The following is a 21,850-nucleotide window of genomic DNA, read 5'->3' as shown; positions in this document are numbered from 1 at the left end:
GAACCTGATGTCCAGCCAGGCTACTTGGAACAGCCAAACACTATCTTGGAATACATAAACAGAAGACTGTGGAGAGAATTTAAGGAAACGTCACCCTGATGTAAGCTGCATAGAAGCTAGTCGGCATGACCTTGTTTATGCACAGTGCAGCTAGGAGAGTGTGTCTGGAAGGCATCGCATATGACTGCAGAACACAGTGCAAAATTAAAGATAATGCATAACTCAATTCTACAGGATATCTAAAGCCCAATGCCTTCTACCGCACTTAGAAAGCAAAAAGCAAACACAGTTCTTGGAGTACTAACGTAATAGGCACTGGTGTCATGTGGCACGCTCATGTTTGGCAGCTGCGGTCTTAAAAAATCCATTTTGCACATTTCCCTACCTTGGGTGTGATGGGAAAAGAAGCAGTTGTAGACCCTATCATTCCATTTCATTTGCAGGTCGAAATGCAATGCAAGCTCAGGGCTGTCCCAGTACAAATGACCTGAGCTATCACAAGACCCTTAGGGCATGCCAACTTTCTGCTCTGTTTCCTCTAGGTCACAAGTGCTTGGCGGTAATAATTAGCTCCAGCTTGAAATGGTCACCCACAGGGAGGGGTCATAGCTCAGTCTGTTTTGCATGCAGAAGGCCCCAGATTCAACCTCCAGCAAGCCCACTTAAAAGAATCAGGCAGTGAGTGACGTGAAAGATCTCTGCTGAGACCCTGGAGAGCCCCTGCCTAGAGAATGGTCTTTCTCAGAGTAAGGTAACTTCACTTGTTCACCCAGCCTCAGACTGCTGGGAAGAATTAAGTTTATCTGAAAAAAAAGTTGAACAAGAGAGAAGGCAAGTGCAGGAATACCCTGACTGACCTCCTTCAGTTGGAACTCAGTGAGCAGTAAAGTTAATAGGAGGTTTTATGTTTATATTCAGGTATATTCACACATGTAATAGCATTATGTATAATACACCTGCCTTAATGGTGTTAAGCATGAAGCTAAATCATGAACCATCAAAAGTTCCAGAAATAAGGCTTTACTGGTTGCAGGGGCTCGTGCCCCCTTGGTGTTTCTCTGTGGAACTCTGCCAACAGCAAGTCTTTTATACACTGAAACAAACAAGAATCAGGCTAATGCCTTTCCTTACATCCATTAGTTCATATCCATTCCAGTTGTACTGGACCTGCCCAGTTCTTCTTACAAGTTTTGCAATCTTCTGCTATGCATGTCTGCAGACGTGACTGTCCCACTCAGTACTTATGGATTCCTTAGCGAGCAAAGATTACACAAACTGAAGCCTTAATATATTCATTAAATATGATCCACAGGGGTCACTGTGGCTTAGTCTGTCCTACATGACAAAGGGGATGGTAATATGACTTAACAGCAGCAAGTATTCCTGTAATGGTGTGTGCAAGTGCCCACTGGGCCTGGAAAAGGTCAACGTGGCTGCTGGTTCCCACTCAGGATTCATCTGGACTGTAGCTCCAGCTAGCACTAAGGCAGGGGTGTCCAACTCTGGTCCTCCAGATGCTCATGGACTACAATTCCCATCAGCCCCTGCTCACATGGTTAATTGGCAGAGCTGACGGGAATTGTCGTCCATGAACATCTGGAGCACCATAGGTTGGCCACCCCTGCTCTAGACCAGCGGTGGCGAACTTATGGCACGGGTGCCAGAGGTGGCACTCAGAGCCCTTTCTGTGGGCACGCGTGCACGGAGTCCATCATGTGGAGGGGTGGAAAATCACCCCTCCCCCCCACACACACATCTAGGCTGACTTGGGCACAATAGTTTACCTGGGAGTAAGCTCAGTTGCTGGCAATGGGGCTTGCTTCCGAGTAAACCCTCCTAGGGTCGTGATTCACCCATTTGAAGCATTGCACGGTTGCTTCACCAAGCTTACTCCAGTGTAACGCGTTTCTAAACTGAAACCTCAGTATGGCACTTTGCGATAAATAGGGGGGTTTTGGGTAGCAATTTGGGCACTCGGTCTCGAAAAGGTTCGCCATCACTGCTCTAGACTGATCCTGCATTGAGAAGGGGGTTGAACTAAGTGGCCTATACGGTCACTTCCAATTCTATGGGCCTTTCCCCACGCTCTTGGATCCCCCCTATGCCGTGCGCTTCTCTCAGTGCGTGGCATTCCAGGCGCGCGCCCGAGTGTCCCCTTAAGAAGAACGCCTGGGATGCCACGCGCTGAGGGGGCGCGACAGCGGCAGCGTCGGGGCGGCTGCGCTGTCGCCACCCCTGTCGTGGGGAGTGCCGGGGGACCCCGCGCTAGTCTCCTCAAGTAGCGCGGGGCTTAAGGTAAGTGGGGAAAGGCCCTATGGTTCTGTAATTCTAAAATAAATGTCAGTTTAGGTGGTAAAGTGCCTTGATCCAGAGATCATGTATCTATACGCAGGAGTGGTCTTAACCAGTGGGCAACAGGGTAGCTGCGGGGGGACCTGACTGCCTCTGGCCCTGCACAACAATGGAGGGAGCAGACAGCCTGGGAGCAGCGGCTGCTTGCGCTTGTCCCATCCAAAGTTCAGAAGCAGGCTTCTGGTGGCAGCAGCAGTTTCCACCTGCTTCTCACGGGGAGAATCTCCCCTTGCTTGGCCCACGGCAGCAGGTACTAGGCTTGGTAGGGGATACCTGCTGCAGGGAGGGCAATGATTCTGTGGCCCCATCCTGGGTTTTTGCCCAGAACCCCAGAATTTATAAAACCACATGTTCTATATTCACATGCCCTATAATTCAGTTGGCCAGGTATATCTTTTGATACTAATGAGGATACCTAATGCCATTCAAGGTTTTGTTGGCTGCTCTGCCAGCAGTATTTTGTAGTTCTGGCTCAAGTTGATGTTGACTGTATTGGCCCTAGGAATCAGGTGGTGTTAGGACCCAGCAGAAAGTCTAAGGTGGCAGCCAAAGTTTGATGTTTCAACTTTCCATTGGTTCTATTTAAAGACTCTCCTGAGTCAGGAAGGTTGAGCGGCTGTAGATGACAAGTTTGCTTCGGGCAGCCCTGGGGAGGAGTGAGTAGAGGGGAGAAAACACAGCAAGGGACTGACCTGGGGACAAAAATGGACACTGACTGCAACTTGGAGTATGATGAATCCCCTGATATCTCTGTGGAAGGTGAAGAAGAGGATGAAGATGAGCCCCAAGAAAGAAACCCACTTTCTAACAGGTGTTGTACTTTCAAAAATGTGCAAGCACAGCATATGGGCTGCCTAAATGGCCTGCAAGGACCGGGTTGGGAGATGTGGCTTTGCTCAGTTCTAGCTTGGCATCAAATATATTAAAGTTTCAGAGAACAGGGGGACTTTTCTGATGAGTCTGAACTGCAGCTGGTTGTTATTTGGATAGAGCTTGATCTGTGTACCAGAGGCATGTTCTATTTAAAGCTCCTGCGTTGTACCCCTTGGACTGGCATCTCCTGCTGTTCCTGCCTTGCTGGCTGGCTGGCTCATCATTACATATCGATCTTCAGTTACTCTCAGGGGATGTGTGTGTGTGTGTGGCATGCGTGTGAGTTTAAGTGTGAAATTGTGGAGTCAGACAAGCAGGCTTTCCCCTTAGTTCCCTTAAAGTTGCTGTCATTCTCTGTGTGGTGTGGGGGAGAATTTAAAACTCAAGGGATACATCCCCTTTTGTAAAGGAAATGAGGTGGTTTTGTGTGGGTGTGGAGGCTGCAGGCCATTTGGTTTTAGGTATATTTTCTGCATGGTTAGTTTAGTCCAAATAGCATGTTCTCCCTAACCAAAAAATTTAAAATAAATAAGTCAGCCAATTATCTATTTCTTCCAAATCTTCTGGGTGAATGGAGGGGATCTAAATATAAGACAATCTCTGTATCTATGGATCATAATATTGGAAAAGGGAATCCTGCCTTGAAAAGTTTCAGGCACAAGTGGGTTATGCAATATTAACTGTGAAGGGTGGAGGGGAGTCTTTTCCACATCATTCCATGGTCCTGCTTGGTGGCCATAAAATATTATAATGTTTAGTACAAACAAAAAATAACCTTGAAATCCACATAGTCTGAGTAGGATGGTGCAAGAAGGTTAGCCCTGTAATATATTTACACTTGACCCCACTTACTATTTATTCCCTTGCAAAACTCCCCCCAAAACATCTAGATGTCATGATCTGGCCCTGTTCCAGCCCAATCCTGTCATATCTCCTGGCCAGGATGTGGGTTCCTCTCTCTGGGACTTCTGTCTCTTGCTTGCTCTCTAGTTCCACTTTTTGGCACAGACTAATCTGCTCATTAGGTACCTGCTGGCTTCTACAACTTCAACGGGTTGGGGAGAATGAATTGTTTTGCTCTGGTAAAGGGCGTACCTTCTCCTTCTCATGAGAATGGAGGAGTGCCATTCCCTCCCCTTCCTTGGGAATTAGTGCCGAAGGGTGGTGTCAAGCAACATAGAAGGTGGCGGGGCGGGGGAGGGGATGGAGTGAAGGTCTAATGGATGGTGCTTTGGCTTAATCCTTAGTTCTGTCAATGGAAGTCTGAATACTCAATCCTGTTTTCAATAAAGGAAATAGTTTGAATACGAAGTCTCGTTATTGAACAGTCCAGGGGTGCAACGCTAGATTCATAAAATCACACATTCCATTTTAAAAATAACAGCTTGCTTTTAGAGCACTAGTGGTGATCCTGAAAAGAAAAGGGGCAATGTCTTCTCCAAACTATCCACTTGAGCTGTCCAGTTCTGCTGATCCAAGATTCCCCTTGGCTAAGGAGGCTTTTCAAAATCACCCCCATCCATTTTTATGCTTTGAGTCAATGGGATTATGAATATGGTGGGGTGTATGAAGAAGGTAAAAGGTGAATTGAAGTAACAATGGTTTTATTTTATCCCTTACTAAACTCTGCATTAGTAGTCAGGAAAGTGGGGTTGCTGCTGAGGTCCATGGACCTGAGGGGGGCACACTGACTACCGGTGATGATGGATCAATCTGCCATTACTTAATGGTAGGAATGCTTGACAACCGCTGAATGTTGGGAGGACAGGGCTCCATCTCTTCTGCTGCCATTGGGTGACTTCTCCATTGGGAAACAGGAGATTGCCCCCAAGGCCACTCTGATGACATAATAAGCTTCTCAGAGCAGTTGAACAGGAAGTCTGGGCAGCCCTTGTGCTGCACTAAGAGCCAAACAGCTGAAGGAGTTGGGATGTAAACATCTTAAGTAAGTTTTACTTTGCTAGTCAGGATTACATTTCCGGAACAGATTCTTCTGGCACCCCAAAGCCAAGGGGAAATCCTGGAGAAAATCTGCCTCCAGAGTCTTTTTCCTCATTTTCTTCCTTGTCCTTTTCCTCATTTGGGCATGAGAACTGTTCAAGATAGCTTGTGATCAAGCAAACATATTAGGAAGCTCACAAGACAAGAGCACAAGAGTACAAAACGCTTATACAAATACAGAGGTATTTTTAATTGGGAAGGAAACCATTCTTGAAGCTTGGGGACCAAAGGGGTGTGCATTTGGCAAAAGCTGAACTGAAAACACACACACACACACACACACACACACACACACACACACACACACACACACACACACTACCTTATCAGGAGCCTGATGTTCAGCTTTCGAGTTTATGTTTAATAGACCTGAGAATTTTCAGCTCCCTTCCCCCCAACTGATATGAAAATTTGGCTTTTTTCAGGGTTTTCAAAACTTTCCAGGACTATTAAACCCAACCCCAAAAAATAACGGGGAAAATGGTGCACACCCAAACATCTAATATTTATACTTTTTGCTGTCTGCCAACTTCTTGAAAAAAATCACAGCACAGCAATGCAATGCTATCACTTCTCTCCTCACCCTGCTATCTCAATTTCACAGAACCCCTCAGGTTCTTTATGTCCATGGTTAAACAAATGGCAAATCAAGAATTTAAAATGTCAATTAAATTATGCAGTGTGTATTTTCCCTTCCTTGAATAGCTCATTAAAGCTTCTTCTCCAAGCCTATGATAATCTTCTTTATATGGGCAGGGGAAAACACATACCATTGTCAATATGTTGCTTCTCCTGTAGAAGATTTGATAACGAATTCCCCCGCCCAGTTAAGGCCATATAGTGGTACCCCATAGATGGAAAAATTCTGCAGTGAGATTCAAGAGTCTTTTATCATGTGCACAGTTGTAAAAAAGGAACTTGTCCCTTCCTCCAAGATAACCCTTATAGGGTTGGAGGGGGTCTCTTTCTAGGTTAAGGGGGCTTATCTTGATGTTACATTAGCCTCCCAAATATATACCAGATGGAGAATGCAGCCTCCCCAATCATGTTAAGGTAGGCAGAGTTTGCAGTGTAAAGTGTCTGGTGAAATGTAGTTCAAACATATTCACAATTGGTCCTTGCTGATCAGACAATATTTGAATGAATATAATATTAAGGGCATCTCGATTTTCATTAAATACATATGCAAACTTTAATTTGCAAAATGGATTCCCTTTTTGTGTCACTTATGTAAGCCAATGGGGACGTGATGAATGGTAATAATTAGTGTAGCCTGATCTGTACCTGGCACTTGTCTGGGAAAACACCTGAGTTATTCCTGTGTTCCTTTTCACAGTGAGAGCAGATGAGCTTTGTATTCTTGTTAGAAATTCATTTCCAAGATGATATCAGAGTGGGTTAGGGATGTGAGAGCAAAAAACATCAGACTATTTTGCAACTCATTCTACAAAAGCATATTTTGACCTTGTTGAATTGGCTGTTGTGCTGAGGATAGAGAGACTGCTGAGAGCAGTGCATTATCCCTCTATTGTTATATTATCCCACATCCCCCCAGTAATGAGTAGCAATAATTACTTGTTTTGTGACTACATGTAGTGGCTAATAGTGGTGGGAGGGGGAAAATGAAGTCACATTATAGGTAAATGCTACCTCAGATTCTGGGTAGGAAAGACATATGGGTATAGTTGATCCAGGAATGCCATTTTTGGTGCCACACCTGTTTGCGGGGAAATGAAGGGACGGAGTTTGTAAGCTACTTTGAGACTCCTTACAGGAGAGAAAAGTGGGATATAAATCCAAACTCTTCTTCTTCCTGTGTTGTAGTTCTATGAGCAGGCAAATTATGTTTCTTTGGTTCTTTCTTTTTGACTGGGTATTTTACTAGATGGCCTATTGGTGGTCATTCAGCTGTCTGGCATCTATATCCTGTATTATGTGGCTCTTCCAGTGAGCGGGAAACACTGTCTGTCCCACAGTGTCTCAAAACCCTGCTTTTCTCTTGATTGTTTGCCAGAGCTATAACTGGCCAGCCTGATATCATCCAACACTAGGAGGCTGGGTTCATTCAAAGAAAATGGAGAAGATACACCACTGAGGCATGAGACACTGATTGATTACAGCAGGGCTGGGCAATCTGTTTGGCACTGAACACCGCATTTAAAAAGTGCAAAGATTTGTTGCTATTACTGACCTTGGTCAATATTTCTTCTAGTTAAGTCAAAGCTCTTGTACTTGTGTATTGTGAGGGAAGAGAAGGAAGCTGCACTGGAGTGGAATGTTTCTGCTTATATTGCGGTACACATAATGATTCCTGCCAAAATGTTTATTTCAAATTTTAGGCTTTTTATTCAGGACCCTCAAGCAGATCTCCTTTCTCCCACAAATCAGGTTTCCTTCTCATTCAAACCACATTCCGGTTTGTATGTGAGTTAAAACCTCTCTGCTGGTGCCCTGTTAAACTAAAGCACAGTGTCCTTGGATTAATGCAGGTGGGTCTCTACAGGGCTTAAGGCTCGTCTGCAGCTTACGATTTTTAGCAAATTGCACAGACTAGAATAACCTTGCTCTTCCAAGGCACTCCATAAATCCACTCTCCTGCTCATGAATTTATGGCAGGCCATATATGTAAGTGTTTGCAGATTTTTGGAATGCCAGCTTCCTCTCTGGCTGCTTACATCCTGTAATAGCTCTGCAGCAAAGAGATTTTTGATAGCTGTGACTGTGGCTGCCATCAGTTTGTAATGATTAGAAAAGATGTAGCTGTGGTATTCAATCCTGACAATTCACTTTACAGGCAAAAATCTGTAGTCCCGGGACAGAGGTAAAATCTCTAACAAAAAGTTATTGTCAATACCAAGGCTGGTTCAAGGTTGCCCTGAACAAGGTACACCTATCCATAGCCTCCTCTTGTACTACTGTCAGTCTGGATCTGGCAGATACTGGCATGGGGCCAGAAGACAATAGCAATGTCTCCTGTGTTGCCAACAGCTGGAAGAAAACATAGGCCCTTACACACTGCAGCTCCAGGCAGACATTGAGGTAGCTTGGTCAGAGAATCATGCAGAAATTTTCTGAAGGAATTGTAACAGAAAAGATCTCAGTTGTTCTTGTATTGTGATTTCTATAGCAAGTGAGTTTGATCTGCCACACAAACCATTTTGCCAGGTATTTCATGTCAGCATCAGTCACTAGTTGTTTTTATTAGCTGTTTCTGTGAGTTCTATCCTTTGTGAATATATTTTGACAGAGCTCTATGATTTCTGCATGTATAACTACAAATGTAGTGGTAGGGTTAGTGACAGAATATCATGCTACCCTCCTTCAGCAACCCTGAATTGTCTCCTCAAGTGTAGAGAAAGTGGGGCCAGGGGCCGGGAGAGAATATATTTCAAACCGATATGGTCTTGTAAAAATGTTGAAAGAAAGAGTCAAGGAGGGAAAGGCCCTTAGCCCTCAGGTTGCAAAAGGCCCTTAGCCCTTGGGTTGCCCATCCTTACCCTTGACAAAGAACCTGCTGGAAGAAAGGAAGTACCATAGTGTCTTCCTTGCTGTTCCATCCAGCCTAACACCACCACAACTTGTCCTAGTGAAAATAACATCAAGTTGATATATGATGTCACATCTGCCCCAAATTCCCTATATACATGTGCTTTGGAGGATGGTCTGGTCATTCCTGAAAACTCCATGATATTTACCATGGAGTTTTCAGGAACACCCAGGGTATCACCCAACATGCTTATGCCACATATAGCGTTTTGGGCAGACATGATGTCATGAGTCACACAATGTCATTTCTACCCCTGGACTTTTCTTCCACTGGACACAGGTGGAAGAGATTTGGTAGTGCTTTTCACATAAGTGACTATGCATTTCACAAACCCTGAGTGACTCAGAGGTCACCCCAGCTATTTCGGGCTGAGGAAAGGGCTATCCTGGTCATCTGCTCACCAGTAAAGTCTTGGTGGTTATAATGGCCAAGTGGCCACTGCAATAAAGTAATGGTTTGGGCCCTCTCATTTGCCCTTAGTTTTTGTGAGAAAACAAAACAAAAGAAAACCCTACATATTGAAAATCCCAAGTCTAAAATTTTGGTGGGAGCAGCCCTTGAGTGTGGGGTACACTCCCTGAGAATTTCTTTCAGAGTAGCTGGGTGGTGAAAGTTACTCCAGAAATGTGTTTCCTTTCATGTCTGATATTCATGTATAAGAGTTCAGTTATAACATACCACTTCTTTCTCTGAATCTTCTGTTTTTGCACCTCCCAGATTCACAGTCAAATGTGACAGTAGCATAAAACACACCAACATGGGATGGAGAGGGATCAACCCAGCTCAGCCTACTCAGTTTTGAATATATACCGACAGATGTCCCTCCTTCAAAGTGTTAGAGTATTCTTCCTCTGTATTCTCTCCTCTCTCACTCTTCTTCTATCACTAGGGTTGGTCAATACTAAAAAAATTTGGTAAAATTCGGATTTGGGTATTTTGGGGCATAAAATGATTTGTATACCCAAATCCGAATCATAGCCGATTTGGATATGCCCGAAAATTCGGATAAATCCAAAAAATTTGGGTCCGTTTTATTATTTTTTTGAATTTTTGGTGTTTTTACACGTTTTGGCCTGCAGGGGATGCATTTTTAAAGCTAGCGGCACTAAACTTTCAGGATATCATCTGGAGACTGTCCTGATGATTCTCCCCAAGTTTGGTGCAGTTTGGTTCGGGGGGGGGCAAAGTTATTGACCCTCAAAAGGGGTGCCCCATCCCCCATTGTTTCCAATGGAAGCTAACAGGAGATGGGGGCTACACTTTTGAAGGTCCATAACTTTTGACCCCCTGAACCAAACTTCACCAAACTTGGGGAGTATCATAGGGACAGTACTTGTAAGATACCCTGAAATTTTGGTGACAGTAGCTCTAAAAGTGCACCCTTCACAGTCACCCAAAGAAATTTCCCCAGATTCTGTGCTCTGTAGTGGCTGGCTGGCTGGCTCCATTGCAGCCAATGGGAAATTTCTGTGGGAGGGCTGTGGAGTGCACATTTCTCATGGTAAACCCACAAAACTTTCAGGGTGTCTTCAGGAGAGTTGCTTCATGACACCATCCAGGTTTGGTGACCGTTGCTTCAAGGGGTTCAATGTTATGGGTAGGTTCCATCTCCCACTGCCCCCATAAGCAAAGTTCCTCAAACCTGGATGGTGTCATTCAGAGACTCTCCTGAAGATACCCTGAACATTTTGTGACTGTACCTTGATAAATGTGCACCCCACAGCCCTCCACCAGAAATTCCCCATTGACAGCAATGCAGAAGTCACTGCAGAAAAAAGAATATTGGGCAAATTTTGGGGGGTGCCTGTAGAGGCGCATTTTTAGACATATCAGCACCAAAATATCAGGGTATCATCAGGAGACTGTCCTGATGACACCCCCCAAGCTTGGTGCAATTTGGTTTAGGGGGGGGCAAAGTTATGGACCCTCAAAATGGTAGCCACCATCTCCTTAGCTCCCATTGGAAACAATGGGGGATAGGGGCCCCCTTTTGAGGGTCCATAACTTTGGCCCCCCTGAACCAAACTGCACCAAACTTGGGGGGTGTCATCAGGACAGTCTCCTGATGATACTCTGAAATTCGGTGCCACTAGCTTTAAAAATTCTGGTTTTCATGTTTCACCGCTCCTGCACATGAAGCCTGCTGGAGTGAGTGAGCGGTGAAACACGCAAACCAGCATTTTTAAAGCTAGTGACACCAAACTTTCAGGGTATCATCAGGAGACTGTCCTGATGATACCCCCACAGTTTGGTGCAGTTTGGTTCAGGGGAGCCAAAGTTATGGACTCTCAAAGGTGTAGCCCCCATCCCCTATCAGCTCCCATTGGAAACAATGGGGAATAGTTACACCCCTTTTGAGGGTCCATACCTGAACCAAACTGCACCAAACTTGGTGGGCAACATCAGGACAGTCACCTGATGATACCCTGATAATTTGGTGCCAATACATCTCAAAATGCGTCCCCTGCAGTCACCCCCAGAAATTTGCCCAAGATTCTTTGTTCTGCAGTGACTTAGCTGTATTGCTGTCAATGAGGAATTTCTGGTAGAGGGCTGTGAGGTGCACATTTCTGAAGGTATGGTCACAAAACTTTCAGGGTATCTTCAGGAGAGTCTCTGGATGATACCATCCAGGTTTGGGGAATTTTGCTTCAGGGGGTTTAATTCTATGGGACCCCAAAAGGGTAGGGCCCATCTCCCACTGCCCCCTGAAGTAAAGTTCCCCAAACCTAGATGGTGTCATCCAGAGACTCTCCTGAAGATACCCTGAAAGTTTTGTGGGTTTACCATGAAAAATGTGCACCTCACAGCCCTCTATCAGAAATTCCCTATTGACAGCAATGCAGCTACGTCACTGCAGAACAAAGAATCTTGTGCAAATTTCTGGGGGTGCCTGCAGGGGGTACATTTGTAGATGTATCAGTACCAATATTTCAGTGTATCATCAGGAGACTGTCCTGATGATGCCCTCCAAGTTTGGTGCAGTTTGGTTCAGGGGGGCCAAAGTTATGGACCCTCAAAAGGGTAGCCTCATCTCCTTAGTCCCCATTGGAAAGAATGGGGGATAGGGACACCCCTTTTGGGGGTCCATAACTTTGGCCCCCCTAGACCAAACTGCACCAAACTTGGAGGGTATCATCAGGACAGTCTCCTGATGATACCCTGAAATTTTGGTGCAGATGTGGTTAAAAATGCGCCCCCTGCAGGCCGAAACATGAAAAAACACCAAAAAATAAAAACGCAATTCGGCTGGTGATCCGAATCCCATGGATTCAGATCTGTTAGGATTCAGACAGCTCAGATTCGGACCCTGCTCGTCCGAATCTGTCCGAATCAGTGCAGATTCGGTAAAAATCCAAATTCGGACTGTCCGAATCTCCAACCCTATCTATCACTGCACATTCATGGCTCCAGCTTCAGTGCAGATTTCCATCCCACCTTTGGGTAGAATTTTGGGTGATGGGAGAATGACCTCATTACTCTGCCAAGGTTCAGCCAATGAATAGCAAGATGGGGAAGGAAGAAGGGGGAGACAGCTTTGTAATTTTCACAGGGGCTAGCCAGTTAGAGTCAATCTCTCTCAGAAAAAGGCAGAACTAGTTGCTTCTGCTGAGCTTAATTCCTTTGGGAAGTTTGTATGAGTGCCTAAAGAGGTATTATTGTGGTTCCACACTGAAGGTCTATATACCTGATTCAAAACCATCAAGGGAAAGGACAGTTCCCACACATCTGGTGACCCCTCCCCAACTCTCTCTCTCTCACACACACACACATACACATACTCCTTATTTCTGGCTCGGCACTGAGGTGACAAAGGAATATTTTCCAGACTTTAAATGTGATATTCATGAACAAGTTTAATAAGACTTATGTCCATAGTGTATTGACAGAAACATTGTTTTTAATCCTTTTATATTATTAAATAATGTAAAAGCCTGATAAGTTTTGAGATATTGTTATTTTTAAAAATATTTTAATACTTAATAAAATTTGAATATATAGATAGATAGATATAGATAGATAGATATAAAGAAACATTGTTTTTAATTATTTTTATAAAATCACATGTGTATTGAATGCTTTGATATATATATTAATCTTTAAGTTTTGGCTTCTTCGTTGAAGAAGGTCACAGTTTGTTTTACCATTTGTTTCCTTAGCAGTTTGAAAAACTTTAACCGGAACAGTGGAAGAAGGAAAACAATGTCACCGGATACAATCGACACTGTTCAAAGTGAAGACAATGGACTGACATGGGAGACCAGTTCAAGCCGATGTTCCACATCCCAAGCGTCAGAAACTAGTGCTACATCTGGTGTTTATAGTATGGACAACTCATACGTGGATTCTCCTCCGGGGAGAGTCATGGATGAAGGAAAGGCAGCACAGAAAACAAATAGCTCATTAGATCAGATGCCATCATTCCCAAACCAGAATTCAGGCATGGATAGTAAAGAATTTTCTATAAAGCACAACCAAGTAACAGCTCAAAGAAGAGAACTGGATCCTGCTGATCCACATTCGTGGCCCTTGCAAGTGCAACCATCAAAGATCAAAGACTATTTGATACAAATCACACAGGAAGTGGAGAGTGTGGTGTCAGAAGAAAAAGAAAATGCTTTGAAAAAAAAGGGGGAGCTACCAATCAAGGGGACAGTACGAGCACGGATCGAGCAGATCACCGCAGTGCTGGAAGAGAGAAATAAAAGGATTTTCAGGAGGGCAAATGAAAAAGATTTGCCTTCAGGTGGCACCAGGAAGCCAAAAGAACAACCAAAAATATTCCCCAGGCAAGGCATTTCTGTGTCTTTAAGACATGTGGAAAGAGATACAAGGGATAAGAATAATAAGAAGGAAATTATACGCTATAACCTCAAGCCTGTGCAGACAAACATTTCAAAGTCGGGGGTGTCTACTTCCTATAAAAAAGATGAGAAGAAAATGAGAAAATCTGTTCTGCCGGATGCTCTAAATAAAACTTCAGAGAAACCATCACCCATTCTGTCGCCCCTTGCTAACAAAGCAAACAAGCTGGATAATAACTCCTATTCACCTCTGACTCAAACATCAGCATCAGAACATGCAGAACTTGCTCCACCCGGTGATCAGGATGCAGTGGAGATTAAAGCAAAGCCACCTTTTCTCCCTGATGTGGCCAGTGTCATGTCAGAAAAGTCATTCAGTTCTGTTGAGGAACCAGGGAAGCCAATGTCAGAGCACCGTATTCCAGGGGCCACAGGAGTTCCTTGTACCTCAGATGCACCAGAGGGGCAAACAGCTCAACTGGACTCACCTATTTCTGCTGGGCCTCTTTCTCACTCTGCTAATGAAGAGGGGAACCAAGCTGAATCAGCTCCAGTTGTGTCATCAGAATCTGCAGCTTGGGATGTAAAGTATCAAAATGTTAGGCAGCCTGAAACTGTCCAGCACGAACATGAGCCTTCTCTTCTGGCTGAAAATGCAAGCCGAGATATTGAACTGCATCCTTCAGAACTGGAGAGCAAAGGTTTGGCTTTGCTGTGTTCTACTGAAGAAACTGGAAAGCAAATCATTCCTTCTTATTCACCTGCAGAGTCGTTGCCTGAAGAGGCAGAAGATGCACCACATTCTGTCACAGAAACAGAAAAGAAAGAAAGAAAGCAATTGGAAGTAGAATATTTAAAGACGGAAGATGCACAGAAACAACCAGGTGCAATGCTACCAACAGAGCCAAATCACCTTCCCGTGCCACCTTCAGCGGAAGAATCAGTGACTAGGGAGGCTGAAAAAGTATCTGCTTTCTCTTCCATAGGTCTTAGCACAGAAAAACAGGAATGCCTAAGTGGAGAAGAGCATTTTAGACTTCCAGAGCTCTCATGTCTTATGGGTGAAGCTGAGAAAAAAGAACAAGTGGAATTGAATTTAGACAAGCAGGGCATTCAGACACAAGCATCGGCCACAGCGTTGCAGGAGCCAGAATTTCAAGACGTATCTTATTCGAGAGATAAAGAAGAGACTCAGACAGTACAACTAGAATTTCAACATCTAGACACATCACTCCCTTTCCTCACTGCAGAGAGAAAAGTTCACCAAGATTCTGAATCAATAATACAGTCAGAAAATGAACAGCCAGTTATTTCTGAAGTCAGGAAGGTTGTGCAAGGATCAGGAGACGTAGAACCATCACATCTCAGAGATGTAGAAGTAAGTCCACACTTGTCTATTGAGAAAAGCAATGAGACTGCAGAACAACTACCGTCTGTTTCATCTCTTCTCACTGACATTGCAGAAAAGAAGGAAACTCAGTCACCTTCTCCAGCAGTACTTCAATCAGAGCAGCCAAACTCTGTTGTATCATATGTTACTGAACAAATCGAGAAACAAGACAATCTTCTATGTACTCCTGAGAAAACAATTTTGATCTCAGAAGTGCCGCTTCCTACAGTGGCTGTCCAAAATGCTGACATGACAAAATTAGACATTCAGCCTGACTCAACCACAAAAACTTCATCTAAAGAATTAGTGTCTATTTCAAGAGAGTCTGCTGCTGCTGCTGCTGCTGCTGAAGAGAAGACAATCTGGCCTGATTTGCCTCTGTCTGCTGAACCTCCTCCCAAAGCATCTGTTCAGCTACACGAAGCAGCAGACTTAGAAAATCATAACCCTCCATCTGTAAAAGCAAATCTGTATTCTGAAGATCAGGATGCCTCATTGTCTCACAGTAGAGATGACAGTCAGCAAGAAGTCCACCATTTATTTGGAACAGCACAGCTTGAGACGAAACATTCAGTTACACCTGAAATAAAAAAGCAAAATACAAATGAGTCCACGCAGTCCCAGCTGGAGATGGAAGCAATAGTTGCATTAAGTTCTGCAGATGAAGCAGATACTAAAATTATGGAAAACTCCTTCACTGAACCTTCACATCCAGATTCACTGGATGTTGTGCATGTGCCAGAAAAGGAAGAGACAGTACAGGTGGAGACAGGACAAACTCCTCAACGGCTACCATCCACAAGTCTACAAAAGGTGGAGTCAAATGTATCACAGTCAGTGGAAGAAACGGTGATAAACGGAATCCAGGTTTGTTTGCCTGCAACTGCAAAAGATTCATCTGAATCAATTTGTTCAACAGAACTACAAGATAATGGTGACTTTTCAACAGGACTAGCAGCCCCAGATTCTGGATTGTTAAATATACAAAACTCTACAGCTCAAGCAATGGCACGTGACATTACGGCATCTAAATCAGGCCATGTGGCAAAGCAACCTAGACAGGCTGCAACTGCAGAATTGGAGCCAGACTATGTATCATCCATGCCTGAATCAAGAATGCATCTTGATACATCTTTCCCAGTGATGAATGCTGAGGAAGGAGACAGAGGTGTGACTCCATGGTCAGACCATGAAGGTCTAATTTTATCAGAAGCAGAGGGGAAAGTCACTGAGCATGATTCAGCCATAACTCCAGCATCTTCTGCTGCTCCAGAATCACAAGAAATTCAAAGCTGTTCATCTAATGAGGCATCCGAAAAATCTCAGAAGATTTCATCATTATCTCTAGGTGACACAAAGTCTCTAGAAAATTCTGTGCCAGCTCCAGGGCAATCAGATTTTCTTTTGTCAGATCATAACAACAAACCACAGAAAGAAGAAAATCAGTGCCTTTTGCCCCAGAAATCAGAATCAGTGCCGGAGGAGCAGCTGTCCCTTGCAGCCTTCCTCATGGGTGAATGTAGGGAACAGACCCTTCATTTATCTAGGGCTGTAAAAATTGCACCTGAAGAATCAAAGTTCATTCCAGAAGATGTAACTTCTGAAGCAGTAAAAGAAATAGCTCCTTCTTTTTCACCTGTTCCTGAAGAACACATTTCCAAAGAAACTTTTTCATCATTTGTTGTTGATGGAGGGGAGGAACAGTCAAATCATCTGACTGCTGAGAAAGCAGATGTACAAGATGATCAGTCTCATTTATTTGCCACTGCACAGTTTGAAAGAAGGAATAAGGATGTTGAGCTATATTGCCCTGTAACAGCACCGTCGGAACTAGAAGACAGGACAGCATTGAATACTACTGAAGAGATAAGCAAGCAGGAGATGCCTCAAAATTTATTTTCCGCTGTTCAACCAGCACCCACACGCCAGGGATTATTGCATTGCACAGAAAAAAGAGATAACCAAGAGAGCACACCTTTGGCATCTCTACAGTCACCAGTCTTGCAAAAGGAGGCAGAACATGTGGATTTACTGCCACCAATTAAAGAACAGAAGATGGAAGTCATTCAGCCTTATTCATCTGCAGCTGTTCAAGATTTATGTCAGCCTCTGGGCTACTTGCCTGACAATGCAGAAGTGGATTTTGGAGTTTCAAAGTCATCAGAATCTATGGATGAAGCAGAGAAAAAAGAAATCCAGCCACCAAAGTATGAAGCTGAAAAGTTAGAATATAAACAGCCAGCTTCATCTCTTCTCACTGAGATAGTGGGAAAGCATGGGGTTTGCTCATATTCACCAGAAGCCTCCATACCAGCAGTATTGGGACAAGCAAACTTTGCTTTGATGGATTTTACTGAAGAAGCTAAAAAGCCAGAAGTCCAGCCTTGTTCTCCTGAAACCGTGGTGCCAGAAGAGCCCTTGTCCATTGCTGCATTCCTCCTTTCTGAGGCAAAAGAAATGCAAACATTTTTTCCAAAGACTGTGGAGAAAGAGAGCCTAGATGTTCAACTTCCGTTTGAAGAACCCAATTTGTTGATAGAAGGATCCACAAATGGTTCAGCTTCGCCTTCTGAGATTGATGAAGCAATTAAGAGGGAAATCCAACCTTCTGCAACATATTTTGAAACAGAACAGCTTTCTCATGAATTTCAAGCAGAGGCTATTGACCAAAATAGAGAAAATATCTGTAATAGCCCCACAATATCTAACTTAATTTTGAATGAGTCTTCTGATACTGTCCTATCAGAACATATGAGAGACACTCAGCTAGGGTCAGCAAACTCCGATAAAACTAGCAATAAGGCTATTTTAATTAGCAGTGAAACTGTTTCAGGAACAGAAGACATAAAGAATTTACCTCATACAGACATAACCTGGAAACAAACTGAAAACTACTTAGAAAAAGAGAAAGAATTAAAAGACAATGAAAAGCCAAGACAAAAAGCCATAGCTACCCCTGAACTTGATCAAGGTAAAAACGCATCCATGAATTCTGAATATCATGAGACAGTGAATATTCATGTCCCTCCACCTGTTCCTGCCGTTGATAAAGAAGATATGCACATACCAGAGAAAGTAAAATATTTGGAAGCAGTTTCCTTCCCGAAAACCCAACCATTTCATCTTGTTGAAGATTTGGTTGCTGACCAAAAACCCCTGATGCATAAATTGGGTTCAAAAACTTCAGAGAGCCTAAAAATAGACAACTTTGAAAATAAAGAAAATGAATTAAAAGGACTTGTTAAAGAAAAAGATGTCCAGGGTAGTATAAAAAATGAAAAGGAAAAATTAACTATTCCAGAAAACAAAAATGATGGAATTGTAAATGTCACTGGTTTGGATAATTTTGGAAAAGATACCTTGACTGATGACAGCTCCTTCACCCAAACAGGGAAAGAGCAGTCTGTTCAGGTAGTGCAGGGGCCATTGAAAGAGACAAAGGAAAATGCTGAGAAATCCACACCTCCAGCTGCAAGCTTGGAAAATATTTTGGAGTTTTCTTTACTAGAAAGCAAAATGGACGAAACTTTTCATGGAGTGGAAAAGAAAGAAAATGCAACAACTATCCACCAAGATATCCCAAAGGTATTAAATAGAGACAAACAAGTTGATGTTGTCAGGACAAATGATAAAAATAAGGAGGAGATAAACTTAGTAGGTGCATTTTTATTTCACGCAGAAAATGATACGTTATCCCAAACTCCATTAATTCCCTTGCCAGATGAGACAGTTAACCCTGAGCTGATAGCAGGGCAGCCTGCTCTGGCATCTTGGAACAGGGATCTGTGTGAAAAAGAAGAGATGGAATCCGAAGAAGATAGTTATAAACATCTATCTGATGAAAACATTAAGGATACTGATGTGCCTTTGCATGGAGAACATGGTGCCCCAGATGATGAAATTACAGTTTTCTTTCAAAGAGGCAGTCCTAAACATGGTAGTCCAAATAACTTGGAGGATTCTAAAAGGGAACAAGTTCTGAAGCACCAGAATGTTACTGATGAGCCACCAGTCTTGCAAGATGCATATGAATCAAATGAAAAGGAATGTGAGTCTGTTTATATTCCATCTAAAGTAACTGAAATGGTTAATGATGCATTGATAGATGAGCCAGCAGAAATCATAAGTGATGTAAAAGTTCAGATTTGTCTACCAACACATGCAATACCCTTTGGAAGCAGGTTCTATCATTCAGGTGCAACCAGTGATGATGGCAGTCAGAACAGAGTAGAAGAATCCTCATCTTCTGAAACAAGTCAGATGTTGCCAGAGGAAACAAGCGATGAAGAGTCTTGTCCAATACTGGATTATGCAGCAACTGTTTATCAAAAGGAATCATCAGTGCAAGATGAATCAACTTGTCTTGTAACTGACCAAACACAACAATCTGAAATAACAGAAGTTGATAAAGTAGATAATGATGTGGCAAGGGAACCTTTGGAAGAAGGTGCTCTGTTTCCGGAAACATTCCACCATGAGGGACAATTAGAACAACATTCTGTTGAAGGCCCTGAGCCTGTGGCGCAGGGTGTGTACGCTTTAGACCATGAACATCTTCCATCTTGGGATTTTGAGGGTCAAACATATGAAAAAAGAGTTAATGAAAATATTTCCAGTGATCTAGTTAAGCTCAACAGAGATGATACAAACCAACAACTTTCAGCATCTGAGGCAAAATCTGACAAAGTGTTTGGGGAACTTGACTTCTCTCTTTTGTCACACGATTTTGAATCATATTCATTATACCCAATAAAAGAAGAAGAATACAGTGATGATGAAGATCTAGCTGAGCTCATGGGATATGAAACAGTGACACGAGATGATGTTTTTCAAGAAGAAACAGTCTCAGAGCTAGCTTGCGAAGAGCTACTATTTGATGACAGGAAATCTTTAGATCGCATTAGTGATGGCTATGAATTTATAAATGAAAAAGAAGCCAGTACATATACAGAAGAAGGGGAGTTGATGGGTCTTGAGAAACTCCCAGAGAAAGTTCCAGAAAGCGAGGTTCCACAGAGAGAAACAGAACTGGCACAATTAGATACTTATTGCTCTGAGTGCAAGTGTCTCATATCAGCAAATGACAAGCTTTGGGGAGAGCATAAAGACCACAGTGTGGCAAACCTGGACACAGGTGTGATTGAGTTAAAGGTAAGTTGCAAACTGTAGAATTTCTCTATAGCATTCACACTGGAATTGCCATTCTTAGGTTGTCATTTGACATTGATATTCAGTTGAGGATGTTTCAATGGAATATATGCAAGGTTAAGAGAAAGGCAAATAAGGCCTGGGATGTGACATGAAATTTAGGCCCAATTGGGGCTCAGAGTGGTTTATACCACCCTTTCTCCATTTTATCCTGAGAACAACAAACCTAAGTTTAATCTTAAAGACAATGGGCCTTTCCCCACTTTTCCTTCTGCTGCCGTCGCTGCGCCCTGCTTTCAGCGTGCGGCATCCCTGGCGCGCATCCAGGCGTCCCCACGACCCCGCGCTCTGCGTGGGGTAATCAAAAGGCGCCGTTTTCTTCAGCGCCAGGGATGCCACGCGCTGAGGGGGCGGGACAGCGGCAGAGTCGGGGCGGCCGCCCCTGCCGTGGGGAGTGCAGTGGGACCCCGCGCTACTTGAGCAGAGTAGCGTGGGGCTTAAGGTAAGTGGGGAAAGGCCCAGTGACTTGCCCAAGCTATACTGGTAAGTTTCTATGGATTTGAAGCCAGATTCAAGTCCACCATTCTACTAAACCCTGCTGAAAAGACTATTACCTGTTTTTTAAAATCTGTTGAGTATGTTCGCTGTAGCTCTTTTGACAGGATAGTAAGCATCATTTTAATAGTCACACTTGGTTATAATCCTATGAATTCCAACCATGTTAAGTCAGTTGCAGCAAAAAAGAAATAGAAATCTTGTGGCCTCTTAAAAAGTTTTTTTGAGTGATTCCAGCATAGGTTTTTGCAAAATAGAGCCCAGTTATTCAGATGCTCTCTATGGATCTTCAGTATATGCTCTTTTAGTATGAAAGAAATAAACAATAACATCAAAGGGCCATGGAATGCAGGAAGTAGGGGTTGACTAATTACCCACTGGCAGCGTTTCCTGGCCTCTGCCTGCTCTGGCGTGAAAAGTCGTGCTAGAAGTGCTCTCACTTTCCCCAGGGAAAGCAAGAAGCATGTGCAGGGCAAGAGGAAGCTCTTTGGGACCAGAAATCTTGCCCCAACGTGCCCCCCCTCTCAGCGCACCGCAAACAGGAAGCGCATCAGGACAAGATTTCTTGCCCTGATGTACTTCCTGTCCCACCACACACCAGAGCGCTGGTGGATAATTGGCCATTGAAATTTTACACTGTAAAAGTCAATTTTGATCAAGAAAAGTACAAAGATGCTAAGTTAGTTTACATATGTAAACAGAAAGAAATCCTAAGCATATTTATTTACTTGGATGTAGTCCTATTGAAAATCAGTTCTGCTATAAGTCCCATTTAATTTTAAAAGGCATGCTAAGCTTTCTCTTGGCAGTATGCTATTAATTCCACTTTAAAAGATTGCACATGCTTCATTTATTGAAATAATTTATTTAGTAATTATGGTGCCTCTCCAGGGAACCTGCCTGAGGTGGCTTACAAAATAAAACATAATAAAACTTCCCTTTAGTGAATTTTTGCATTAGAAACACAGAAAAAGAGAGCAGGAACAAATCTCAAGGGTCATCTAGTCCAACCCCCAACACAAAGCAGGAGATTCGCAACTATCCACTCAGTCCTCCAGTGACCCCATCTTTATGCCCAGAGGAAGGCAAAAAATCTCAAGAATCTCTGTCCAATCTGGTCTGGTGGAAAATTACTTCCGGACCCCTTCCTGGTGGTCGGCATTACCCTGGGTGTATAAG

General features: G+C 43.4%; 1 protein-coding gene across 2 annotated transcripts in view; it reads left to right on the top strand.

Moving 5' to 3' along the window:
* Window positions 1-2,980: 2,980 nt before the first annotated feature.
* Window positions 2,981-21,850, top strand: part of CMYA5 (cardiomyopathy associated 5) — a 75,234-nt gene continuing 56,364 nt past the window's right edge. The window contains exons 1-2 of one of the 2 annotated variants that reach the window (XM_048503828.1): window positions 2,981-3,163; window positions 12,937-20,119. In XM_048503828.1, the coding sequence (XP_048359785.1) occupies window positions 3,057-3,163; window positions 12,937-20,119 (7,290 nt within the window). In that variant the 5' untranslated portion in view covers window positions 2,981-3,056. Of the gene's footprint in view, window positions 3,164-12,933; window positions 20,120-21,850 lie in introns of both variants that reach the window. The other variant, XM_048503827.1, reaches the window with a different exon arrangement.

The sequence above is a fragment of the Sphaerodactylus townsendi genome, linkage group LG07, assembly GCF_021028975.2.
Source record: "Sphaerodactylus townsendi isolate TG3544 linkage group LG07, MPM_Stown_v2.3, whole genome shotgun sequence".
NCBI classification, from domain to species: Eukaryota; Metazoa; Chordata; class Lepidosauria; order Squamata; family Sphaerodactylidae; genus Sphaerodactylus; species Sphaerodactylus townsendi.
Note: the sequence above shows the minus strand (reverse complement) of the source record. Positions and strands in the feature narration are given on the sequence as shown.